Source organism: Festucalex cinctus, chromosome 16 (genome assembly GCF_051991245.1).
Source record: "Festucalex cinctus isolate MCC-2025b chromosome 16, RoL_Fcin_1.0, whole genome shotgun sequence".
In the NCBI taxonomy this organism is placed as follows: Eukaryota; Metazoa; Chordata; class Actinopteri; order Syngnathiformes; family Syngnathidae; genus Festucalex; species Festucalex cinctus.
The window spans coordinates 19681937-19704995 of record NC_135426.1 but is presented as its reverse complement, the minus strand read 5'-3'; the positions used below and the strand labels follow the sequence as shown (position 1 = coordinate 19704995).

The window sequence follows — 23059 nt, the reverse complement described above, 5'->3', positions numbered from 1 at the left end:
TCTTGGCTGCTGGTCCCGAAGTCCAAAACCTCCTCACCATCACACAAAAAAAAGACGTCACAATCACTGAAGTTTATTCATAAAATGCAAAGCAAAGCACATTCTAATCTACTCCCAACTGTTTTAAGTCTGATCTCGTCTGGTGTCAATGATAAATGGACTAAATGTATGTACAGTAGCACTTTCTACACCGTTATGGTGCTCAAAGTGCTTTAGTCAAGGTCTATCTGAGCTGATCTGATCTAATATAGTCTGTTTTGGTCCAGTTTGGTCTTTTGTAATCTAGGCTAATATGATTGTCTGCTGGTCTGGACTATCCATTTCTACTCTGGTCTTGACAAATCCTGTCGTATTCTCCACTAAACTTTTCTAGTTTGGTTGAATTTAGTCTGTGCTGGGTGGGTCAGTTGCATTCTAGTCTATTGTGGTGCATACTAGGATGGTCTAGATCAGTGGTTCTCAACCTTTTTTTTAGTGATGTACCCCTTGTGAAATATTTTTTCAGACAGGTACCCTCCCCCAACCAGGGCAAAGCAATTTTCGTTGAGAACCATAAATGACTTAAAATAGTGTTGCGTCACCTTTATCTGATTATTATTCAACTTTGGAACCTCATTTGTTCAGTGGTCTCTTGAACTATTTGGAAATAAAAGATATAACTGACAATAAGAAATAGACAAATTATTCTAAGTCAACACTTGTGCACACAAAAATTATCACTATTATGAAGTGTCATCCTTTGGTGTCTCGTAAAGATATCTTCTCAAAAGGAAATCACAAACTTAATTCTAAATAAAGTTTTGAAATGATTGACAGGGTATGTTAGGTGACATGACAGGTTGGGTCGAACCATTCTGTTTTGGGGAGACTACTTTTTTTTTTTTTTTTTTTTTAAGGACAATGAAACTGAATAGCCTACTGAATCGAATCTTTATTTTAAGAACTTACGTTTTTCTGAAATATTTGGATCATTTAATAGTTTTTAAATGAGTTTTGCATAGATGCTACATTTGAAATTTATTTTAAAACTCTCACGTAGCCCTAGAGTGCATTCACGTACCTTCATTTGAGAACCACTGGTCTAGATCGTAGGTGTCAAACTCTGGTCCTTGAGGGCCCGCAACCCTGCATGTCTTAAGAGGTTTCCTCTGTCCAACACACCTGATTCAAAGGATCAGTTAATCAGCAAGCTCTACGGGAACCTGATAACAATCCTGATCATTTGATTCAGGTGTGTTGAAAGAGAGAAAACTCTCAAATCTGCAGGACTGCAGTCCTCGAAGACCTGAGTATGAGCTATGGTCTACTCAATATTGTTTTAATCTGGTGTAGTTGTGTTGTAGTGTGGTCCGTACTCTTGTCTTCTAGTCTAGTATGTTCTAGATTCTCCTGTGCTAGTCAAATTTAATCTGGTTGAGAATAGTCCGTCTTGACTGTTTAGTCAATCCTGCTGGAGTTTAGTCTAGATGTACTGACTTATCTGTCCTTGTTTAGTCTGATCCACTCCGTTCTAGTCTGTAGTGGGGTCAATCAAGCTGGACAAAATAGGCAGCCAATCACTTTAGAGTTATTCTGTTGATCACACAATGCGAGCAGAAATGTGTACAATCTTGATCAAACAAGCAGGCTGATCCAGGAGCAGTTTCAGTCTGTTGGAACCAGACTGCGACCTAGGTGAGAAGAAGAAGAAGAGTCAAGAAGAGGCAGAAGGAATCACGTGACGTGCTGAGCAAGTCTTACCGCGATACTTCTTGCGATAGTACAAGAAGCCCCCCAGGGACAGGACCACACCCAGAGTCAGTCCAGACGCACCGATGGCCAACTTGTTCTTTTCCGACTCGGGGAGGGACGGATCTGCCCGGAGCGGGGAGAGAGACACGCACACGAACAGGTGAGTGAGAGTGAGACAGGTGACTGAGTGAGCGAGAGAAACAAATGAGAGTGGCAGAGAAAGAGACCGTTGATTGAGAATGAAATGGGGGATCAGTGTGAGGTTTTATTCCAAAAGTTGTGCTAGCAGAAAAAAATGTAAAGTTTATGAGAAAAACTTAAAATTATACATTGAGTCATATTACAAAAAAAAATAAAAAATAAGAAGAATAAAGTCTTGGCATGTGAAAAACAAAGTTTACAGGAGTTGATATTACGAGAAAAAAAAATCCAGACTAAAATCAGAATTTGACAAGAAATAGTATTGACGTAACGTGTCATGTACAAGAATAATGTCAAAAATATTATAAACAAAAACTCGACACTTTTGCAAGAATGGTTGTCCAGCAAAATGTTGTGAAAAACTGTGAAAAACTTCGTTGTCAATTACTTTATGAAAACAAAGTATTAATCTGAGAAAATTAGATAAGAATAAGGTCAAAATATTACAAGAAAAAAAATTACACACGAAAAAGAAGTTGTAACATTAGGACAAAAAATGTTATTTAATCAAAGCGAAATGAAAATTAAATAAAAATGAACGCAAAAAGTTAAAGGCAGGGTCTTCCGTTTTATCTCAGGAAAATGCACTATATAAATACAGGATATACACATGAACTCCTTCTCAATCTACACCTCCGGGCTTCTGTTAATGTGTGGTGGTGATTTTTTCCTGACCTATATAACTGATATAACTGAACTGTACTTAGGCAGTGATTCTTTTGCCACTAGAGGGAGCCTGTGTACCACTTGTAATCCTAGTAACCATACTGAGAATTATTGCGTTCAAGTGAGAGGATATAGTGAATGAAACAGGTGAAGAGTGAGACAGGTGAAAATGAGACAGGCATTACTCCAATCCACATGCAGAGGTGTATCAAGGCTGACGTGCTCCACCACACAGGTGATCTTCTCCCCTGACCTTTGGAAACAAAACGCCAACCTTGAGTTGATTTTCATCGCCGCCAACGTCACGGCGCGACGGCGGACTCACTTGGGCGTGTAGACCAGGTGAGAGTGAATCTGGTAGTACCAGTCGCCGTCGCGCAGCTCATCTGTGGACGTCACCTCGGAGGTGACTTCCTGTCCGTCCCTCTGCCAGGTGACGCGGATGTGCTTGGGGTAGAAGTCGTAGACGATGCACACCAGCATGGCGGTGTGGCGGTCGTCGGGAGACGATTCCGAGTGAATTCTGACGTAAGGCTTGACTGCAACGGGTCACGCAAGTAAAATTGACGGTCTTGCAGATGAATAGCTTTTTTTCCAGTGTTTCTTTTGTTACAGCCTTATTCCAAAATGGATTCAGTTCATTTTTGCTCCCAATAGATTTAATCGGACAGCAGATTTAATCTCTTAAAAAAAAATAATAATAATTCCGCAAAAAAAATATGGCATCCTACTACCACAATCTGTCAATGTAATAGTGGTATGCAGGCTCCCTCTAGTGGTTTGCTAAAGTACTGTTCAGTTTGATTTAAAGTTGGACAATAATTTGCATTTCATCTTCAAGAAAACTTTAGTTTGAATTACTGTTATTATTATCTTGATGCTATTTCTACTTAACTTTTATGTGAATACATTTGACATGAGTTTTTTTTTTCTTTTTCTAAGGTTGTATGAAGTTTGAGAACTAGTGGACTCTCGTCTAATGTGGTCTGGTCCTGTCTAGTCGTGTTGTCATTTAGGGGTGTTTGATTGCAGACCTTAATTTGATCCATTTTGGAAAGCGGCTGTAACATTAGTTGCACATACTCAGACGCCATGGATGTAACACACACACACAAACGCACGTACGTGCATTTTCTGTTTCTGCTTTGGTGGCTGATGAACGTGTTTTTGTACCTGACTTGGTGAGCGCAGCTTCATACTCGTTCTTAATGTTGTGTAAACAATATAGTTCCTTTGAATGTCTCGCGTTGGCAATGTAGTCGGGGTTGGCATTAAAGGCTTCGGCCTGCTTGATGCCAAACTCAGTGTAGCCGATGTACTTATCCAAAGTGCTGCTGAAGCGAAACAGTTCCAGTTTGTTGTAGAAGTACGACTCGATGTACTCAATGTTGTTCAGGTCAGTCGAGTTGAACACGCAGAAACTTTCCAGATGCCATAGGTAGCCATCTGCCCAAATAAATAACTTGATGATTCATACATGTTGATCGCGCCTCTGTGCTCACATGCACGTCTACATGTGCATTTATTAAAAATATATAAAGGCTATGTAGTAGTTACTTTTATGGTATTATCTATTTATATTATGTACAGTATTTTTTGTATACATGTTTGTTATATAATAGTACACGTGATGTTGTATTCATGATTTATTGTATGTAGTCATAATAATATAATTATGCAATTATGCACAATATGTAATATATACGCAGTGGACAGTGGAACCCCTGTAATATTCATGGTTCGGCATTAGAAAATTCATCATCGTTGTGGGTGGGTTTTGTTTGCTTTTTTTAGTTTTCTTCTTTTTTTTTATTTATTTCTTTATTTATTTATTTTATTTTATTTTTTTTTTAAACAATTACCCCAATCATTTGTGGGGGGGGGGGGGGGGGGGTTTCCCATCCATTCACAAATGGTTGGTATTCACTGCAGGGCCTGGTCGCTATTCCTTGGAAATAGCAGGGGTCCACTGTCAGGATATAGAAATAAATGTCAGGAAAAGCCTATTACAACTTCTGAACTTTAGTTAGGGTTAATCAGAGGCACTCAAAATGGTGGCAAGTGTGTGCCGCTGACACTTTCAACATCACAGCCACTGAGTTGTGAGGGTATGCTACTTGGACTTTTTTTTTTTTTTTTTTTTTTGTATTCTAAAAAATAGCAATTCAGGTTATAGGTCGAAATTATTGTATAAAAGTTCAAAAAGGATTTATCTTCTTTGGTGTCTCTTTTTAGATCACAAAAGTTGAACAATGGTGTGTAGACTTTTGATATCCACTCATTGTTTTACATACTTTAGTTGCACTGTATACAGAATATATTTTATTATATACACTACATATTTTGTTTCATGCAGTAAATGTGCAGTTGACTGTTTTTATGTAATTGTATGGGGATATTAGAAATTATATTGTAATACAGTTGTACAAAACGTATTTAGTAGCATATAGTCCATTATGCAGTTGTATACGTAGAATTAAATAAAATAGAGCATATAAATACACCTACCTGCCACGTAGAAGGTGAGGAAGAGGAGACCGATGACCCGAGCTAATGAAGCCATGTCCTCAAGTGCCGAAAAAGTGAACTGTTTGCATGAGGAAGTGACTCTTTAAAAAAGAAGCAGCTGGTCACATGACCTGTATCACTTGTTGCCAGGCAGACGAGTTAGCCAACCTGAGCACAAACTAGTCAACTACTAGGATCTCAGTCTGAATCCAGGAAGAATATTTGGAAAACTGACAAAATCGGATAAGACATTTTGAAAAATGAGTGGTACAAAAATGAAAGGATCACATCTTTTTATTTATTGTCATCTTCAAGTAGCTAAAAACTTGGCAAACAAGCAGACAGAATCACCGGAGAAGAGAATGTACAGTGAACCACCAATAAATAGTGATTTGATTTTTCTGACTGCTCTGTATAGTGAAATTCTTAAGCAATATTTTTACCAGATTTTACAATTCCAGTATCAATGCTAATTTCCCTGATCCAGTGCATGGCATTTTGCGTCATATGTTAGCATTGAGCTGGTGGATTTGTGTTGAGAAAAAAAAAAGCAATGATGTCGTCAGTGCTAGCCAATCAGTTGCAATTGTTTCCTTTGATGAGGAAGAAGGTTCCGATGGCCACGCCCATGAGTCCCACCGTCAGCCCCAGTGCACAGAAGACCGTGGCGCCGATACCCGGCTGGGCCACCTTCGCCACTAGAAACAGGAAATTGTGATTAGCACTAGCATTAGCGCTAATAAAGGTCTGCTACATTTCCAAGGCAAGTTCAGATGGCAGATTTTGGAAAGGCAGATATCATCCATCCATCCATTTTCTTGACCGCTTATTCCTCACAAGGGTCGCGGGGGCTGCTGGCGCCTATCTCAGCTGGCTCTGGGCAGTAGGCGGGGGACACCCTGGACTGGTTGCCAACCAATCGCAGAAGGCAGATATCAATCTATCTCAAAATACTCACATAATCTTTCCACACTGGCATGAATGAAAATGCAATTAATCTGTTCCAACCCCTTGGGGGGGGAAAACACATTTTAAAAACGTGTTTATTTTTATGTAAACCTCACTTCAGTATTTTACTGTTTGCTCTCCACATAACCTGCAAACACGGAAAATGCAAGCCCAAAGCACTAAAGGACCTTTGAACCTGCTAGCTTAATGCTAACACTAATTAGCATTTATGTTGTGGTGCTATAAGTCTAGTCATCTTCCCTTTAGTTAACAGACAGATTGAATATGTAGCAATAATGCTGCAAGCATCTCACGTATTACAAGAGTACCCAGTTTATATATTCTTTATCATCTAGATAGAATAAATTAATATAGTGCCGCACTGATGATCTGGAAGAGGAGTTGAGCCGCCTCAATATTCTACTATCACGTGGAGGCCAAGGTGTAAAACATGAAAGTGAAGAACAATCAAAATGATGTTTTTACTGTTTGTTTTTAAAAAGTACAATGTTATGCAGTGCTATATTAACTCATTCACTCCCAGCCATTTTCACAGAAGCAATCCCTTTCGCTGGTTGATCTCCTTCCTTTGCTCTGCTGCCACCTGCTGGCCGTTTGTGTAATAACTACCATTTCTGCAACCGTTCTTTGCAGTTGAGAGGCTGCATCAAAGCCTTTTGTATGCTCTAGCATAAAAAAAAAAACAAAAAAAACGTATATATACGTCTTTGGGACACTTAAAACATTAAAAAAAACAACGTATTTACACGTTATTGGGAGCAAATGAGTTAATCAAGATTGCTGCTTTTCTCATCATTGTTTCCCACGCAAAGTCCCCAAGTCTGACAGTTTTGCAACCACTCACTTACCCCAGATGGTGGCGAGCGGCTGCTGCAGGGCCGGGTGTTCCACCACGCACGAGTAGTAGTCGTCCTGCGCGGGTGTGAAATCCAGTCGGAATGTCTGGTGGAACGAGCCGTCTTTATGGGGGTAGGCGCTGCCGGCTCCGCTCCCCGCGCCTGCCACCCGCTTGCCGTTCTTGGTCCAGTTGACTTTAACGGGCGCCGGAAAGAAGCCGCTCACGTGGCAGACGAGTGTGTTCTTCTCTCCCAGCGCCACCTCGTCTCTCGGGTAGACGATGGGACGAGAAGGAGGATCTGAAAAGACAAACGTGTTTGTTCGCTCTGTCTGTGTGTTTGTCTCTATGTGTGTGTCTGCGTTTGGGCTCGATGGGTTCCATCACAGTACCAGATTCTAGCGGCTGATCCTTCAGTGCTTTCCGGACTATGTTGAGGTTTCGTTTGCATGTGATTAGCTCGCCCACCGCCGCGGAAAAAGCATCTTTGCCGTAGCTCATGTGATCCACAAAGCTGGGCTGAGGTTCAATGCCCTTGTTGGAGGTGAAATCGGCAACCCACATGTCCTCGCCGTCCAGTCCATAGAAATCTTCTCCCTCCGTGTCAGAGCAGCCAATTATTTTTATGTCTGTGTGGAAATCTGAGAAGCAGCAGCCCGTGAAATATATTACTGTCAACAACTTGCTGAGACGAATCTGTTGCAAGTAGTGAAAAGTCACGAGTAATTCATGACAGCCATCCAAAAGCTGTCTTTTGCCCAATTATTTGCTCTCACTTAAGATACGAGTGCCGTATGGCGACATTTAAATCGCCCAAATGAAAGGACCCTGCCCCTTCTGTGGTGGTGTTACCGCTAAGGGAAGATTTTGTAAATGAGACACAGGTAATCAGGAAGTTTAATTTTATTTTTTATGAGGGTGCTGGTAGTTTTCCTCCTGGCCATGTAACTTCACTTGCTCTTTTGCACACTCTGAAGTATTTTTTTATTTTTAATCAAAACAATCGCTTACTTTTTTTCTTTAAATTGTACTTTTACTTGTGTATCTGAAAATGACATTTGCTATATAAATACAGAAAATCTCAGACACTTAAAAAAAGACTTTTAGTCCAGTTAAACTTTAAAAGTTGACGTTAAATTCTATCAAAGTGATTTACTGTTAAGAGACTTCTACTCAAGTATTACTTTCAGGTACAGTACTTACATTTATCGCTTGCCACACCGACGCCGCCATGGAGGAAGAGCACAAGAAAGACGAGCGCCTTCATCTTGTCGACTTGCAGCTTTTCTGCCTCACTTACTGTAACCTGACAGGCAGCAGCTCAGCTCAAGAGGAGCGGCTGACCTCGGGCCAATCACAATGCAGAGAATTGATGGTGTCATCAGTTACCGGGTAAGCCAGTCTCAACATTTCCAAGTTGATTTTGTGTGGGAAGAAAAATCAGAGTGACTTGGTGCTTGTTTCACTTCACTTTATTTAACATTTGCAAACATCACGTGACTTCCTGTTATGTCGGCTGTTGCCGTGACAACCGATCATACAAATTGAGGTCATCTGCTCAGTGAATTTGCAGACAGGTGAGCTTGAGCGGAGGCGCCATCCTCGTCAGGAAGTCTCTCTTGCCTCGTCTCAAACGTTTGACCTCTGAAACAAACCGCTGTGATGATCAATCGCGAAACACATTCGGCCATTTTGTGCGTCTCACCTTCTTTGGCCTGGCGTTCTATGCTGCAGGTCAGAAACAGCGAGTTGACGCCACCCGCGCACAACAACAGGAAGTCAAGTAGCCCGTCGTCGCACGCCTGCAAGAAGGAAGCGGGAAGCGCCTTATTGACGAGCAGGCCGATCGCCTTCATTGACGGTTTCCGACCCGACCTGGCTGCGCCCGCGGGGGTACACCTGGATCTGTCCTCTGGCCTTCACGGCTCTTTGAAGCCCCTCCCACTGGGGACAGCTCAGTCCCAGCAGCTGGCGGACAAGCGGCCCGGGGAAGTGCACGTGAGCTTGGCCTGTGCCGTCCTCCATGACCAACCTGGCGGCCGCCATCATCATCATCATCATCATCATCATCATCAAGGTAAGCAGCCGCCAATCACATGGCACACTTACTTGGCGGTGCAATCAAAGACAGCTGTGGGCGAGAGACACTGACCATGGCAAGCTGACTGAGGGAGGGAAGGAGAGAGGGAGAGAGTGTGAGTCTACCAGTAATTAACACTTGGCGCCAAAGCAATACTTTTATTTTAGACATGGCTTTGGCCTGAACACAAATTAGTGAATAGGGGAGATTTTTCGTGAATAACAGATGTTGACCCCCCCCCCATTAAAAAAAAATAAAAAAATTGTGTGTGTGTGTACCTGTGTGTACACACTGCCACACTCGAAGCAGTTCCACTGCAGCTGCATGAAGAGGAAACACACCACGTGACCCTTGACCCGGCCCACGGTGCGGCTCTGCTGCGTCCACAGGGCCAGGTGCATGATGGGAGCGGGTGGGCGGTGCTCTGACCTGTTGGAGAAGTCCAGGTGATGTGCGTGCGTGGGCGACGACTCAAAATTGGACGCTTGCCAATACCTCTGGTCTCCAACCTGCAACACTGCCACCCAGCTGACTGCTATATTACTGCAATAGACACGGCCTGACCTGGAAAACACACACAAGTAGCAACAGACATATAGTATGACAAGAATGACATTTGTCACCACAAAGTGGCGCTATATGTATAACCGAATTTTATCATATAGATGTTTTCAGGCCCTGACTATTAAGATGCTAAAGAAGTTTGGGATTTTTTGGAGCTTGTACATGGGAGTTATTAAGCATTTGCTCTTTCTGGACAAAATAAAATTTAAAGCCAATATTTGATGCCCCGCCCCCGTCATATATTATTTCAAAAAGTCAAGATTTTTTTGCCCAGTTGTTATCTGATGATGTATGATACATGCATACAAAGTTTGAAGTAAATTAGATGAAAACTGTTTGCAAAGGGGGAAAAAGTATGACCACAGTGAATGTTCAAAAATGAGCCAAAATTGGACGTTCAAAAATTCATAGCTCACTTTCTGTACATTTTAGCTACGTGGTCCAAATACTTTTTTTTTTTTTTGTGTGTCTCGGGGTGCTACACGTGCCTGCCAATTTTCGTCGCTCGAGGTCAAACGTGCCGGGATTGGTTTTTATTTTACTACGATAGGGGGCGCTATAGGGTCAGGTTGTTATGACGTCATATCAAATTTTTTGCCGGTCCCGAAGAGTGCGCAAAGTGATGATTTTAAATGTGATTTTAAGTAGATTTATTTTGAAATAAGGACGTTTGAAAGGCAGAAGTGATGTCATCTCGCAACAGCCAATAGAAAAGTATCTTCAGATGACGTCGCACCCATGGTGTATTTTTTATTTATTTCTTTTTATATTGTGCAGAAGTAATACACTTTTTTTTTTAACTGAAACTAAAACTAATAAAAATGACCAGAACCACCCTGAAAACTACTTAAAACAAACTAAATGTAAAAAACGAATCTCAAACTGAAATAACTAACTAAAATGAAAAATTCCAAAACTATAATAACCCTGCTCACCTGGATAACCTCCTCCGAAAAGCAGACAACAGCAGCGTGTTGCCCGGCAACAGGCCAGGCGGGTACGCGTTAGGGTGGAAGTTCAGGAAGACATGGAGGCTTCTGCCACTTTGGTCACACACTGTGAGGCGCACACCTGCACACACACACACACACCAAGTCGGTGAACTGCTTTCTGTTGTCAAATGCGTGTATGTGTGCGTGTGAGTGCAAGACACACCAACGTTTGTGTGTCCAATGTCACTCATCCTGTCATTCAGATTGATCCGGTCTAAGACAAAACCCTGAAAGGACACTACATCTCCACTGTACGCACACACATGAAAAGAAAAACTCGATTGGCACGTCCTGATGATGACATCACATTAACGAGCGTTGACCACCTGCCGTCCAGGACTTGCGACACGCTGGACGGCGCGGGCCGGACGCTCCGTTGGCAGGCGAGGAGTGGCCGCGTCAGCGTGTGGAACTTCCAATCGGGCCGGACCGTCAGCGAGTCGCCGTCGCCCGCCAGAACGCCGACATCCTGACGGGACGGCCGACAAATGAGCCGACGGACGGCGCGGTGGTGACGTGATGTCGGCGTACGTACGTACGTGCGTGCCGCCAGCCACCAGTCTGTAGAAGCGTCCCGGCTGCAGAAGAGCAAACCAGCGAGCCGACGCGCCCGAACACAACACGGTCACCTGCGCACACACCAGCATCATCTGTATGTGTGTGTCACCTGAAACATTTGTTGACCTCTCACCTTTTTCTCATCGCCTTTCTCAAAGTCTTTCATTGGCGCGTTCTTGGGGTCCCGCCCCCAGGCCGCCACCGGCCCAATTAGAGCCGCTGTGACGGAGAACGACGCCTCCTCGTGCTCCCGCCACATCACGCCGCTCTTCTGCTCCACCCCGAGGACCACCGAGACGCAGGTTGTCACGGCAACGGACAAAGGTGAAGGCCGCGAGGGCTCCGGGTCCTCATCCTTTCGTCTTGACTTCCTCGCCACAGCTTCCTTCTCCTCTTCCTCTTCACCTGACTCCTCCCCTTTGTCACACAGCTGCATTTCCATGGCAACGGACGGACTCAAAATGTGGATGCGCTCTTTGGAGAACTGGAGGTAAATGCTGTTGCACACACAGGATCAGAAACCACACAGGTAGCAATGTGAGTGTATGTGTGCACACCTGCAGTGTTTTTGTGTGATGAACTTGTGCTGATCCAGGTGTTGGTAGGAGGGGAAATCTGATTGGAGGAATCTCTCCGTTACCATGGTGAACTGCTGGATGCACACGAGACAACCTGAGTACGCACACACAGAGGAGTAAATACAAGTTGTACATGCAGTTAATCAGTGTGCGCGTGTATGTGTGCGTAACCTATCCACGCCGTATTGAAGGTCGCGCTGTGGCCTTCAACACCTTCCTGGGTGGTTTCCGTGACGACGCATGCGACAGCCCCCGTGCGATCTCTTAGCTGCAGCGAATGTGGGGACGCGCTTGACGGCAGCTCCAGCACGCCCACAAGCAGCAGGGGGCGCTGTCTATGGTGAGAGGCCCACCGGCACACATTTTATATAACAACATATATATTTTTTTTTTATCCATATTTCACATTTTGCAAGTCCTAGCCCCAGATTAGCTACTTTTTCCATATTTTGTAAATATTTTTTTTTATGTTCCACTTTTTGCATATTTTAGAAAATATTTTTATCATATTTATTAGAAGAAAAAAAAATGCATAATGTGTAATATTTTTCATATTAGCAAATTATATATTTTTTTTTGTTTTAATTTTGCTTGGTGGGAAAAAAAGCCAAATACCAACACGTGTGCATTTTGGTCCCCACAATTGTTAAGATACTTTCCCGCAGAGCTGGACGTGTACCTGAGGGTCTCTCCGGGCTGCAGCCTGGGGTCCGGCGTCAAAGTTCTGCTCGACCAGGTCAGGGCGGCGTTCATCAGGGTTCGGGTCAGACCACCTCCAGCGGGTGGCAGCAGAGAGCTGAGACGCAATGAAGCCCAGCAGTCCTCCTGGAGGGACTCTCGGAGCTCTGACAGGCTGACATACTGATGCTGCACCGAGTCACCCTCGTACTGGAGCGATACGCAGGTACACAATACAACACAATGGGTGAAAATATGCAGCATAGAAAGTACATATAAAAACTTATTTACAAAAAAAAAAAAAAAACATTTCACCCCTCCCAAAAAACTTTTTAACTGATTAAAACTCACCTTTTAGACATTTTATAGTGTTTGTACTCAAAAAAAAAAAAAACTGCAAGTATAAAATGCATTGAAAAGACTGGACAATATGAGCCTACTTGACTTGACTTTACTTTTGCTGTACACAGGCTCCATCTAGTGGTAAGTGAAGAATAGGATTTCAATGTTCAAACTGCATTATGCTAAAAATTATATCCATCTGAACTGTATTTACCATGTACTGTACTGGATTTAAAAAAAAAAAAAAAAGTACAATATTTTCATGTACTGATAGAACTGTTGGTTTTCAATCAAGTTTTACAATTTTTATTTACATTAAAATTCTAATTTGTATACTTTTTTTTGTCCGATATTTAAGCGCAGTGTTGATATTTGACTATTTTAAAGTCAATTATGAATCTTAGGGGTGTCAGGCGATTAAATTTTTTAATCGTAATTAATCTCAAGACTTCAATAGTTAACTCACAATTAATCACAAATTTTATATCTGTTTAAATATACAATATATTTTTTTTCTAACTTGTCATACACATAAAAGTGGAAACAAGTTAAACTAATAGAAATATGGCTGCATTTTTTAGTCAGATAATTCATAAAATTGCATTAAAATTAAAAAGATGTACTGATTACTGAACAATAAAAAAAAAAAAACGATTTGTGTTGAGGTCATTTTTCTGCCACTAGATGGCATACTTGCATTTGTAAGACATTGGTGACAGCTCAGTGCATTTTGTTTTCTAATATTTAACATGATTCTGCACATTTTTAAAATTGTAAAATACAGCTTGACCCCAGTCTTCACAAATATATGCATTATTATTAAATTTATTACTGCTAAATTTTGATGTGGATGTATTTGCTGCATTATAACTGCAATAATACTTCCAATAAAACTTCCTAAAATAATAAGTGAAACATGACAAGCATTTTTGTCACAATCCCCCTTTCAAAATAAACTGAAAACAGGGTGAACAAACTGGCCCTCCAAGGGAAGCCATGACTACGATGTGGCCTGAGACAAAAATACAATAACATATCAACGATGGTGTGGGTTGTGTTGTTGCTGTGGCGTCTACCTGCGTCAGTGGACAGGTGTGCGGCTCGTCCAACATCTCAGCGTAAATGTCTCGTCTGTGTCGTCGTCCTTGTCCAAACGCCTTCTCCATCAGTTTCCACGACAACACGCACGTGCACTGTGTTGACGCGCTGGGGAGAAGGCTGAGACGGCCACGCGAGTTAGCGCGCGACGGCTAACCGAGCCCGAACCGCCCACCTTTCACCTGCGTCGAAGCTGGGCGCACAGGTGGCACGTCCACAGATAACGGGACACGTCCGGGTTCCTCTCCACCAGTAACCGCTGCAACACGCCGTCGTCGGGGCAGTTGCGGTCCGGCTCCGAGGCCGAGCTTAGAACGGCGCTAAACTTTGTCACCCTCACAGTGGACCGCAGGCAGGTGCAAAGCATGCTGGGAGGGAAGTCGGGAGACGGCCGGTACAGGAAGTGGACGTGATGGAGCTGAATTGAGAGGGCAACATTGATCCTTTTGGTTAATAATCACGCTAAAATCAATCCATCAAGTAATAAGCATATTAAATAGTTGTTTTAAAAAAAATACAGTGATGGCTAACATGCAAGCCCCAAAAAAGTTCAAAGCCCGCTTAGCCCGGATTGGCTAACAGGATCTCACCGCCAGCGCGTCGCCAACTCGCAGTTTCCTCTTCAGCTGGGGCTGATAGGCCAAGCACAGGCCCAGCTTCCTGTCCATCACGTAAAGCCCCGCCCCCGCACTCACGACTTCCGTGACCGTTCCCTAACACGGGAAAATGAGCAGCATCAGGTGAGCCATCGTCAAAGTCTCCGCAGCGCTTCTGTTCTCACCTGGTAACTGATGACTTGGGACCGTTTGGTCCTGCCGTCCGATTGGTCCTCGCATCTCCCGGGCTGTGACGTCGGCGGCGAGGGGGGAGTGGCCGGCAGCGCATCCTCGGCCGGCGTGCCCCGCTGATCATGAGTCTTGTGGATTTCGGAGTGGTCGGTCGTGCACAGGATGTTCTTACCTCCCCACGGTGGCAGGACACACACGCGCAACGCTGTCACGCGCACACACTCGCCGACAGACACGCACTGTGCCCACCACAGCTTGTTGCGCTTCTACACACATGCGTCACAAAGTTCAAAACACAATGATGACCATTCATGTGTGTGTTTGCTGGTACCTTGACCAGGACGGGTAGTGTGTGCGTTTCATCTGAAAGCGTGAAGAAGAAGAAGGAAGTTCCTGAGATGGCCAGCAGGGGGCAGACGGAAACCACCTCACCGAAGGTGGACAGCCGCAGTCCTTTTACCCTGACAACAGGTAAGATGGAACTATTTTCTAAAACTGTTAGCACATTTTGGTGCTTTTTCTGTAACTTAACAGGTTTATGGAAGATTCCAGTAAAAATCAGGTAGGCAAGCCTCCTTGTAGACTACATGTAAAGTTGGAATCTATCTTCAGAAGCTAATGTTGACGCTAACAATGAAGCTAACGTCAGCTAAGATAAGTAGTCGTCTGTAATATGTATATCTACTGCTGATAGTCAAGTTGTCATTGGTACTTTAACATGTTGCAACATACTGTACACAATCATTATATAAACTGTCAACAGACCCTTCTAGTGGGACGTCAAGTTTGTGTGCCGCCCATGCTAGAGGACAGACCACCAACGTGAGTGAATGAGAAATCAGTTAGTGAGACGTCGAAAATAGGTGAAACATTTTCTAAATCTGCGACAATTGCAATGGTAAACTTCTGCGAGGCCTATGGTTGCTCTAACCGGCAAATCGTTCTTTTGGCTACCGACAGCGATTTTAAACCGGGGGAAAGTTCACTAAAAACAATGTAAAACTGTGGGACAATTTTCAGCAATCAGAAACACAAAACGTACCCAATGTTGGAATATTCAACATTTATTTATAATTACAAATTTTCACATTGATTTAATATTATACATTTTTCGTAGGTCTTGCAAACATTTTCACATGATAATCATAACATTTCATCAAAGTTTACTTGCTAACTTTGATGGTTTTTTTTTTTTTTTTTTTTTTTTTTTTTTGCAATTAGCAAACTAAGATAGCTTGAAAGGCTTCGCCGTACAGCAAGACGAGTTTATCCGGACACAAACATTTCAATAAATGACGTTTTACACCAGTAACCCGTGTCAACATAAAAATAGAACAAACATTTGCTGCCATGAGGCAAACGTTGCCGTGTTGAACGCAGCCGATATCCCACCCATCCAGACACAACTCCAGGCACTTGATAGCATCAAAGTCCTCCCAAGTGTAGGCGCTCTTCTTAACAATGAAATAATTTAAAATGTTGTGGTAGCTCACTTGGGGGAGCGTTGTGGCTTCCTGTGACCAAGCCGATGGTGAAAGTCCATACATAGGGATCTTGCCCGCCAACCAACAAAGGCTTTTGGAGATAGCGGCTCAGAACGGCTAGTTCCAATTAGGGATGTTTTTTTGCTACATTTGTCATATTTTCGCACCAATTAAACAAAACCCTAACCGAAAACAATGTTCTCTTTGTGTATTTCTATTGATTGTTTGCCCTCCAGTAGGGGTAGCTAAGCATTCTGGGTAAAGTGACGTCAGCTAGAAGGGTCTCTTTTCACAATGTTGAGTTTGGAATGATTGGGAAGTGTGACACACCTGTCGCGCACTAAGGCTGCAGCCTCTTTGACGGAGACAGAACCGGCAGCCAATCCGTGCGCAGGACCAGGACACAGCAGAACAGGAGAGCCAACCAACTCCACGTAGCCATGGGCTTCCGGCTGCGCTTGCCCAAGGGAATCGTGGGGGATGTAATGCCAGTGCGGGAGGAAGACGAGACGACCCATCCACAGAGGTGAGGGGGAGACAACCTAGACAGGCAGATGTCATTTCCTGACCACTATACTGCAGAACATGGATGGATGCACTTCCTCAATTAAGTGAAACAATCATTTTACATAGCGAATCACCACACTAGCTAACTCACTTCACACCAAACGCTACCATCAGCGTCCTTCAGCGTCCACTCTCCGTCACGGCCGTGCGTAAGGCGGCCGATCAGCAGGAGGTGCGCCCGGAGTAGAGCCCGCAGCGGCGCCGCCACTTCCTCGGCCAACGCCCGCTCCTGATTGGTGCTCCACGACAGGTTACTGACGCACGCCAGCCTCTGGTGAGAGAGAAGCTCGGAGACGCACACCGGCCTGGTGAGCAGACATCCAAAGTGAGGAACATATCGCAACCATTGCACAGGCACGGGGACGGTACGTCTTAACCTGTAGCTGACGGGCAGCGTGTGTGTGCTGGACATCTTCCCACGTATCCTCTTGAGCACACTCGCACTCAGGTGAGACACGCCCTCATCAGCTGAAAATCATAGACTGTGGTCAAACATGTATGGTGCATTCGTATATATAATTTTGGACTGCTGTTCAATTGCAGGAGGAGAAACCTCATGCAAACTCCACACAGGTTGGCCAGAGGCCGAATTCAGTATCTAAATATATATACACATATTGTACATGTACAATGAGATATTTTCAACTGTATCCCTCCTATTTTCCAACTTCATAGTGTCATGCAACACAGTCTGTTCAAAATAAATTGAAGTTAACAATTAAATAGTCAGACTCACCCGTCTGACTGCAGGGGGCAGCATCAGAAATCAGAGGCCACACGTGCTCTCTGACGAAAAGAAATAGTCCTTCTAACCATTTGGCCTCCTGCAGACAACATTAGAGAAGGTTTTGCTGCTTTGCAGTTGCAACCCTATGTGAATTGACTCTTTTGCTCAATAGCGAAACAACTATTTCATAGCACACTCGGGTTTTTGAGTCGATCGCATCTGGACTGTTGTGCATTTTAACCACTGTCGTTTTGCATCCCAAAAGATTTATTTAAATTGGGACGTGCCTCTACTAAAACAACCGGAACGGTCTCGTTTTGATCGAGTCAATGCCCTAGAATGGAATAATCGCAAGCGCCAAAAAACACTTGTTTTAATGCTGAGTGTAGTGATACTGACGGCTTCACTCTGCGGATTAAACTGCTCCCGGAACAGATGCACGACGTCCATGTCATCCATAATTTGTACATTTGTATTTTTTCCAAACAAAAAAAAGTGCGCCTTGAGTAGTCCGTGCACACGCACTTCCTGGTTGACGATGGCGGCCGTTAAGGCTCAAACATGACGCGTTAGCTGCCTGTTTGCTTCAACCTATCGACAAATTATCTTTCTACCCATGAAACAAGCCCTACACCATTTCTGCATTAGTTATTCGTTTCCCCCTCAGATTGGATCCCTAAAAAGGAAATTATAATAGTATTACCTGAAAAAAATGTATATAGGCCTATAGCTCTCAGCAGGCACCAGTACGACCAACGTAAATGTTCATCAAAAACAATGCATTAATGTCAAAAACGTAAATGTATTAGAAAATTGGACTTAAATGATTGTTACACTTGAATGCACATAAGATCATTTAAAAAAATAAAAAGTTCTTAAATAAAATGCAAATGTATTTTAGGCTACTATACAGTACAACCGACCTTTAATAAATGTACCGTGCTTGAAAAGTAAAAAAAAAAAAAAAAAAAAAAACATTCCAACAAGCTTTCTAGATGCGGATTGTATTGTAACCTGTATTGTAGAATCACTAATTTAAATTGTAATTATGAGTAAACTTAACAATTTTAAATTAATTTGTTACATAGTAATTTGAATTACATTCACGAATACATACATATATATATATATATATATATATATATATATATATATATATATATATATATATAACGAATTACACATTCTCTTCCCTTTAGCTATGAATGAGCTGATCCATTTGTCCGTTTTAAAAATCAAAATGTCCCTTGAGTACAAAAGTTTGCCTACCAATGTACTACATCATACATTAGAAATTTACGTGGCCCAATGTACAGTATTCATTTTCCTACACGTGCACATTTTTAACACATGCCCTTATAATCCAAGCCAGTGAACCTATAAAGTGAATTATTGCAAAAATGTGGGTTCAAGCAAATAAACTGATTGCATAGAGTGCCAGTGCGATTGGCTAGCGTGGCGACAGGTTTAGGGTGCGACCCGAGTGAAAACAAACAGTTGAGAAAATGCTGGATTTTATTGCACTTTGTTTACCACGAATGTGTCCAAAGTGTGGATTCAATTTGATAACTACATTAATAAACGTGTATTGTTTGGGTTGTTGTTTTACTTTATCGTATATGCATTTCCTTATTTCCTCCAATACTTAGTGACTATAACCGTGTGTTTGTTTACAAATGCAGTGATAATAACTCCCAAAAGCAAATATTTCTATCGGCGCCATTTTACCAAACAAAACAACGTAATGTAACGCTGACGTCATACTTTGACTGACATGGGTTCTAACCAATCGTGCTGCAGTACCAACTCGCCCCGCCTAACAAAAACTAGAATTTCCGCCCCGCGTCAACAACACAGCCAATTAAATACGACTATTGACTCAAGCCCTACGTAGGGCGCCGCCCTCTCTCCGCCCCTCTGATTTAGTAGAAACGACGTGGGGGGCGTGTTCTGGGGGCGGGAGCGGTCTTCAGTTCGACCCAGTTTGAAAGTGAACGGACGATCCAGTCTCCGCTTCAGCCACCAGACATCAACAATAGGCCGACTTGTCAACAGAAAAAAAAAGAAAGAAAAAGAAAAACAAAAGCCCCTGTCCCACTCCCGAGTGTGCTTCAGCCTGTCGCCGGCCCTCCTAACGAGTGAGTACAGCCGGCCATCTTGTATGGAACGCGGGTTTGCAAAAGCTGGGGTACAGCGCTCCATTCACCTCGGCCATAAAAAGGCAATAAAATGAACCGCAGCGGGGCTCAAAGCGTGCCTCCGTTACTGCCGGTTTACGTGCGTGGCCTCTGGCGACTATTCAAGCCGCGTTGCGGTGACCAAGAAACGCCCATTTTGAGGCACTATGAACGCCAGGAAATAGTCTACGCCGCCCCGTGCCCCACTCACTCCCCGGAGTATAGCCGTAGCCCCCGCGGTTGAAAATGCGCAGCTGGGTGGCACTGGGGAGTCAATTTCCATTGGAAACACTTTAGTGTCGCTCGGATAATAATCGGAAAATCGGAAATTATTGTTTTCTTTTCCATGCGCCTTTGTGCTCCAAAACGGCCCTGTTGTGACGTCTTGTAGGGGGATGGGAGGCTTGCTCCGCAGAGGGCGGGAAGCAAATGGTGGCTCATTGTTCTGGTAGCCAGGCTAAGCTAACAGTTGCTAACTGCGTGCCCCTAACATACATCCATTTAGCCACCGATGCTTCTTCTTTCCACGCGTCACCGAGCGGCTGCAGCACTCATCCCCTCGTTCCCTCGACACGTCCCGGGCCCGTCAAGTCGTGCCTCCGAGAAGCCCGACTTGAGAAAATCGATGCCCATCGGTTCTTTGTTAGTGGCTGGCGGATGGGCCGTTATTTGGCCCCCCACATGGAGCTTTAAACGTGACACTTGAAAGTAAAGAACACGTCCAATCACTATATAAATTAATTTCTTGTTACTACCTATAGGTTTTTTGTTTTTTTTTTGTATCATGGAAAATTTTTTACGTTGGAATTAATTTTCTTATATATGTGACCAATGATTGGTCGGCGACCAGTCCAGGGTTACCAAGCCTTTGAACTCAGGGATATCTGGTGGGATGTCAAAACTTTAGTCAAACAAATAAATAAATAATAATAATAGCCATCATACAACTGACAAAAAAATAGTGAGTCAGCCTACATTGAGAAAGATCTCGGAAAGTGCAAAATGTCAATTATTAGTAGTAGTACTTTTTAGCTAGGATAGGTTGAAGCTCACCCTGATGAGTAAGCAGTGTAGGAAATAAACAGATGAATTAAATGGGGTGGGTGGGGATTGTGATTATCACTCATTGCTTTGTGTAAAGATTAGCAACAAAAGTTAAAGTATCCATAACACAACTAGCAAAAATAGAATACTTTCTTGAAGCGAAAATGGTATCACTGGTATCTGTATGATGGACATTGCATTAAATTAAAAAAAAAAAAAAAAAAGGATTTTCACCCTCTGTGTCCTGTCTCAGGCCGCCACCATGATGCGAAAGGACGTTAACAAGCCCAAAGGGAAGACGTCTGCGTACGCCTTCTTCGTGCAGACGTGTCGAGAGGAGCACCGCAAGAAGAACCCGGAGCAGTCAGTCAACTTCGCCGAGTTCTCCAAGAAGTGCTCGGAGCGATGGAAGGTGAGATGGGCGATAATTGGGATAATTGGGGTCGTGATTCTCTTATTGGAGTTGAACATTTGTCTCTTTGACAGGGTTTGTCTCCCAGTGATAAGAAGTGTTTTGAGGACATGGCCAAGGCCGACAAATTGCGCTACAACAGGGAGATGCGAGAATACGTCCCACCCAAAGGCTTTGGAAAGAGAGGCCGCAAGAGGAAAGATCCCAACGCACCCAAGCGGCCCCCGTAAGTCCAGTTCCTACCTGTTGGTTGAAATTGGCCACCTTATCGAGCTGACCGACATGCATCTCTCGCGTCTCGTAGGTCTGCATTCTTCGTGTTCTGCAGCGAGTACCGTCCGAGTGTGAAGCAGCAGTACCCCGGCCTCTCCATAGGCGACTGTGCCAAAAAGCTGGGCGAGATGTGGAGCAAGTTGTCGCAGTCCGACAAGCTGCCGTACGAGGAGAAGGCGCAGAAACTCCGGGAGAAATATGACCGGGTGAGAAAATGCTTGTCACATATCACATCAACACTGCCCCCCCCCCCCCCCCCTTATTATTATTAATATTTTTGTTTTTATTTGTGAAACATATTTAGTTGCCTGCCATGGAAATCTACAGTTTTGAACTTTATACACTAATAGAAATACAGTTTAGGATTGAAATGTGTAAATATTGATAATGCAGTAAAAAGTCAGCATGTATCATGGACATTTAGACAGTCTTTGTCTCTTGGGCTCTGATTGGCTGCTGGTAACACCACACATTGTCGACTGGAACAATTTTAGTTTGGTATTAAGCCCCATTATGGCCCCTGAAGGTTTCTGCTAGTGAGCCTAAGCGCCAGAGGAAGATACTTTCCATTAAGAAGATGAACTCCTGAATATGCTTCAGTTAGGGCGGAAGGATGCTGCTGTTGTATTAAGAAAGGCTTATTTCCCTCTCGGCTTTGGAACTCCGTAACTTAGTCTTTACTGCCACCTAGGGGTGTTCACAGTACACAACACTTAAGAAGACTGAACAACGATCACTGTATTTTCTCTCCATTTTATATTAGCACTTTTTTTACTCCAAAGTGTTTACTGTGTGTTTTAATGTGTTTAAAGCATGTGGCACGGGTAAGACTTTAAAAATATGATTATGGCTTTTCACCTGTCGTGAGTTTGTAAGGTTTTCCTGTTGCAATAAGCAGTGATTCACTGTACTTTCTGTCTTCCCAGGATATGGTAGCATATCGGGGTGGCGTCTCATACGCCAGGAACCCCGGTTCGTCCGCGCAGGGCGTTGAGGAAGAGGAGGATGACGAGGGCGAGGATGACGATGAAGAGGAGGAGGATGACGAGTAGGGACCTGCGGTTGTGTGTGAGTGCGTGCGTGTGGGCATCTGTGTGCGTGCGTGTGAAAGAGAGTGAGAGAGAGAGAGAGAGAGAGAGAGGAGAGGTAAAGTCAAACATTCAAATATTTTGCGTTGTTTTTTTTGTTTTTTTTTTAAGACATGTCTCCAAGCTGCTGATTGGCTTATAAAGTGGCAGGGGCGGAGCTTCACAAGAGGCTCGGTTACAGCCAATCAGAGGCACTTGTGTCGCCCGCAGTGACAGACACTACCCCCAATGGGCTGATGCCTTTTTAATTGTAATTATGAGTTCTCAAAGCACCTTGCTTCCTGTGTGGTGGGTCCCAGATGTGAGATAAACACACTCGGGATGAGTGAGCGAGCGAGCGACTGTGTGTGTGTGTGTGTGTGTGCGCGCTCATGTGTAGGTAAGGTGAAGTCTGAGGACGTTGATAATAGAGGCCCCCCCCACCACCATTGTTGCCATGGTTAACCCAACACCAGCCCCCTCCCTTCAGCCATGCTTACCCGTATGTTGCCATGGAGACCCTGGACTCTTCATTGTCATGTTTTGTTTTGTTTTTTTGTTTGGGTTTTTTTTGTTCACAGTTAACGTAGAAGCAACTTTTATAATAAAACAAGAGAGGAAAACGCACACGGCTGTTTTTTTTCCCCCTCTCCCTCCTTGTTTGAAAAATTCTTCATCATTGTAGCAGGTGTCACTTGCTGGGCGACGGAGTGGTGAGTA

The 23059-nt window shown here is 43.6% G+C and overlaps 4 protein-coding genes and 1 long non-coding RNA gene across 9 annotated transcripts; 2 read left to right on the top strand and 3 right to left on the bottom strand.

The window, feature by feature from the left end:
• Positions 1–57: 57 nt before the first annotated feature.
• Positions 58–5247, bottom strand: LOC144004049 (H-2 class II histocompatibility antigen, E-S beta chain-like). Its single transcript, XM_077500948.1, has 6 exons — positions 5107–5247; positions 3772–4044; positions 2924–3137; positions 2784–2851; positions 1741–1854; positions 58–1670 (listed from the first exon to the last, which is right to left on the bottom strand). Exons 1-6 carry the CDS (start codon positions 5159–5161, stop codon positions 1645–1647), a joined length of 750 nt encoding a protein of 249 aa, XP_077357074.1. The 5' UTR covers positions 5162–5247; the 3' UTR covers positions 58–1644.
• A 135-nt stretch (positions 5248–5382) lies between these two features.
• On the bottom strand, positions 5383–8271 carry LOC144004050 (H-2 class II histocompatibility antigen, A-U alpha chain-like). The gene is made up of 4 exons (XM_077500949.1): positions 8114–8271; positions 7303–7551; positions 6924–7211; positions 5383–5804 (listed from the first exon to the last, which is right to left on the bottom strand). The coding sequence occupies exons 1-4, from the start codon at positions 8175–8177 to the stop codon at positions 5683–5685; spliced, it is 723 nt and encodes a 240-aa protein (XP_077357075.1). The 5' UTR covers positions 8178–8271; the 3' UTR covers positions 5383–5682.
• Positions 8272–8367: 96 nt separating this feature from the next.
• Positions 8368–20153, bottom strand: ctc1 (CTS telomere maintenance complex component 1). 5 transcript variants are annotated; one of them, XM_077500934.1, is made up of 23 exons: positions 17766–17943; positions 17376–17463; positions 17017–17107; positions 16731–16944; positions 16403–16614; positions 14920–15049; positions 14582–14854; positions 14391–14513; positions 13983–14218; positions 13779–13920; positions 12362–12570; positions 11854–12017; positions 11662–11776; positions 11238–11601; positions 11086–11175; positions 10873–11015; positions 10490–10795; positions 9486–9554; positions 9269–9419; positions 9020–9075; positions 8786–8942; positions 8616–8712; positions 8368–8554 (listed from the first exon to the last, which is right to left on the bottom strand). In XM_077500934.1, exons 1-23 carry the CDS (start codon positions 17823–17825, stop codon positions 8469–8471), a joined length of 3576 nt encoding a protein of 1191 aa, XP_077357060.1. In that variant the 5' UTR covers positions 17826–17943; the 3' UTR covers positions 8368–8468. The 5 variants fall into 5 exon arrangements, 4 of the variants coding, with proteins under 4 accessions (XP_077357060.1, XP_077357061.1, XP_077357059.1 ...); XM_077500935.1 differs by having other exon boundaries at positions 10490–10625; positions 10710–10795; positions 16731–17107; positions 17766–17942; XM_077500933.1 differs by lacking the exon at positions 17766–17943 and adding an exon at positions 20039–20153 and having other exon boundaries at positions 16731–17107.
• Positions 10814–13203, top strand: LOC144004052 (uncharacterized). The gene is made up of 5 exons (XR_013279194.1): positions 10814–11428; positions 11535–11594; positions 11700–11780; positions 11874–12022; positions 12334–13203. It is a non-coding gene; the product is annotated as an uncharacterized LOC144004052 (long non-coding RNA).
• On the top strand, positions 19310–22966 carry LOC144004051 (high mobility group protein B2-like). Its single transcript, XM_077500951.1, has 5 exons — positions 19310–19504; positions 20841–20999; positions 21074–21225; positions 21304–21478; positions 22199–22966. The coding sequence occupies exons 2-5, from the start codon at positions 20850–20852 to the stop codon at positions 22322–22324; spliced, it is 603 nt and encodes a 200-aa protein (XP_077357077.1). The 5' UTR covers positions 19310–19504; positions 20841–20849; the 3' UTR covers positions 22325–22966.
• Positions 22967–23059: the final 93 nt, after the last annotated feature.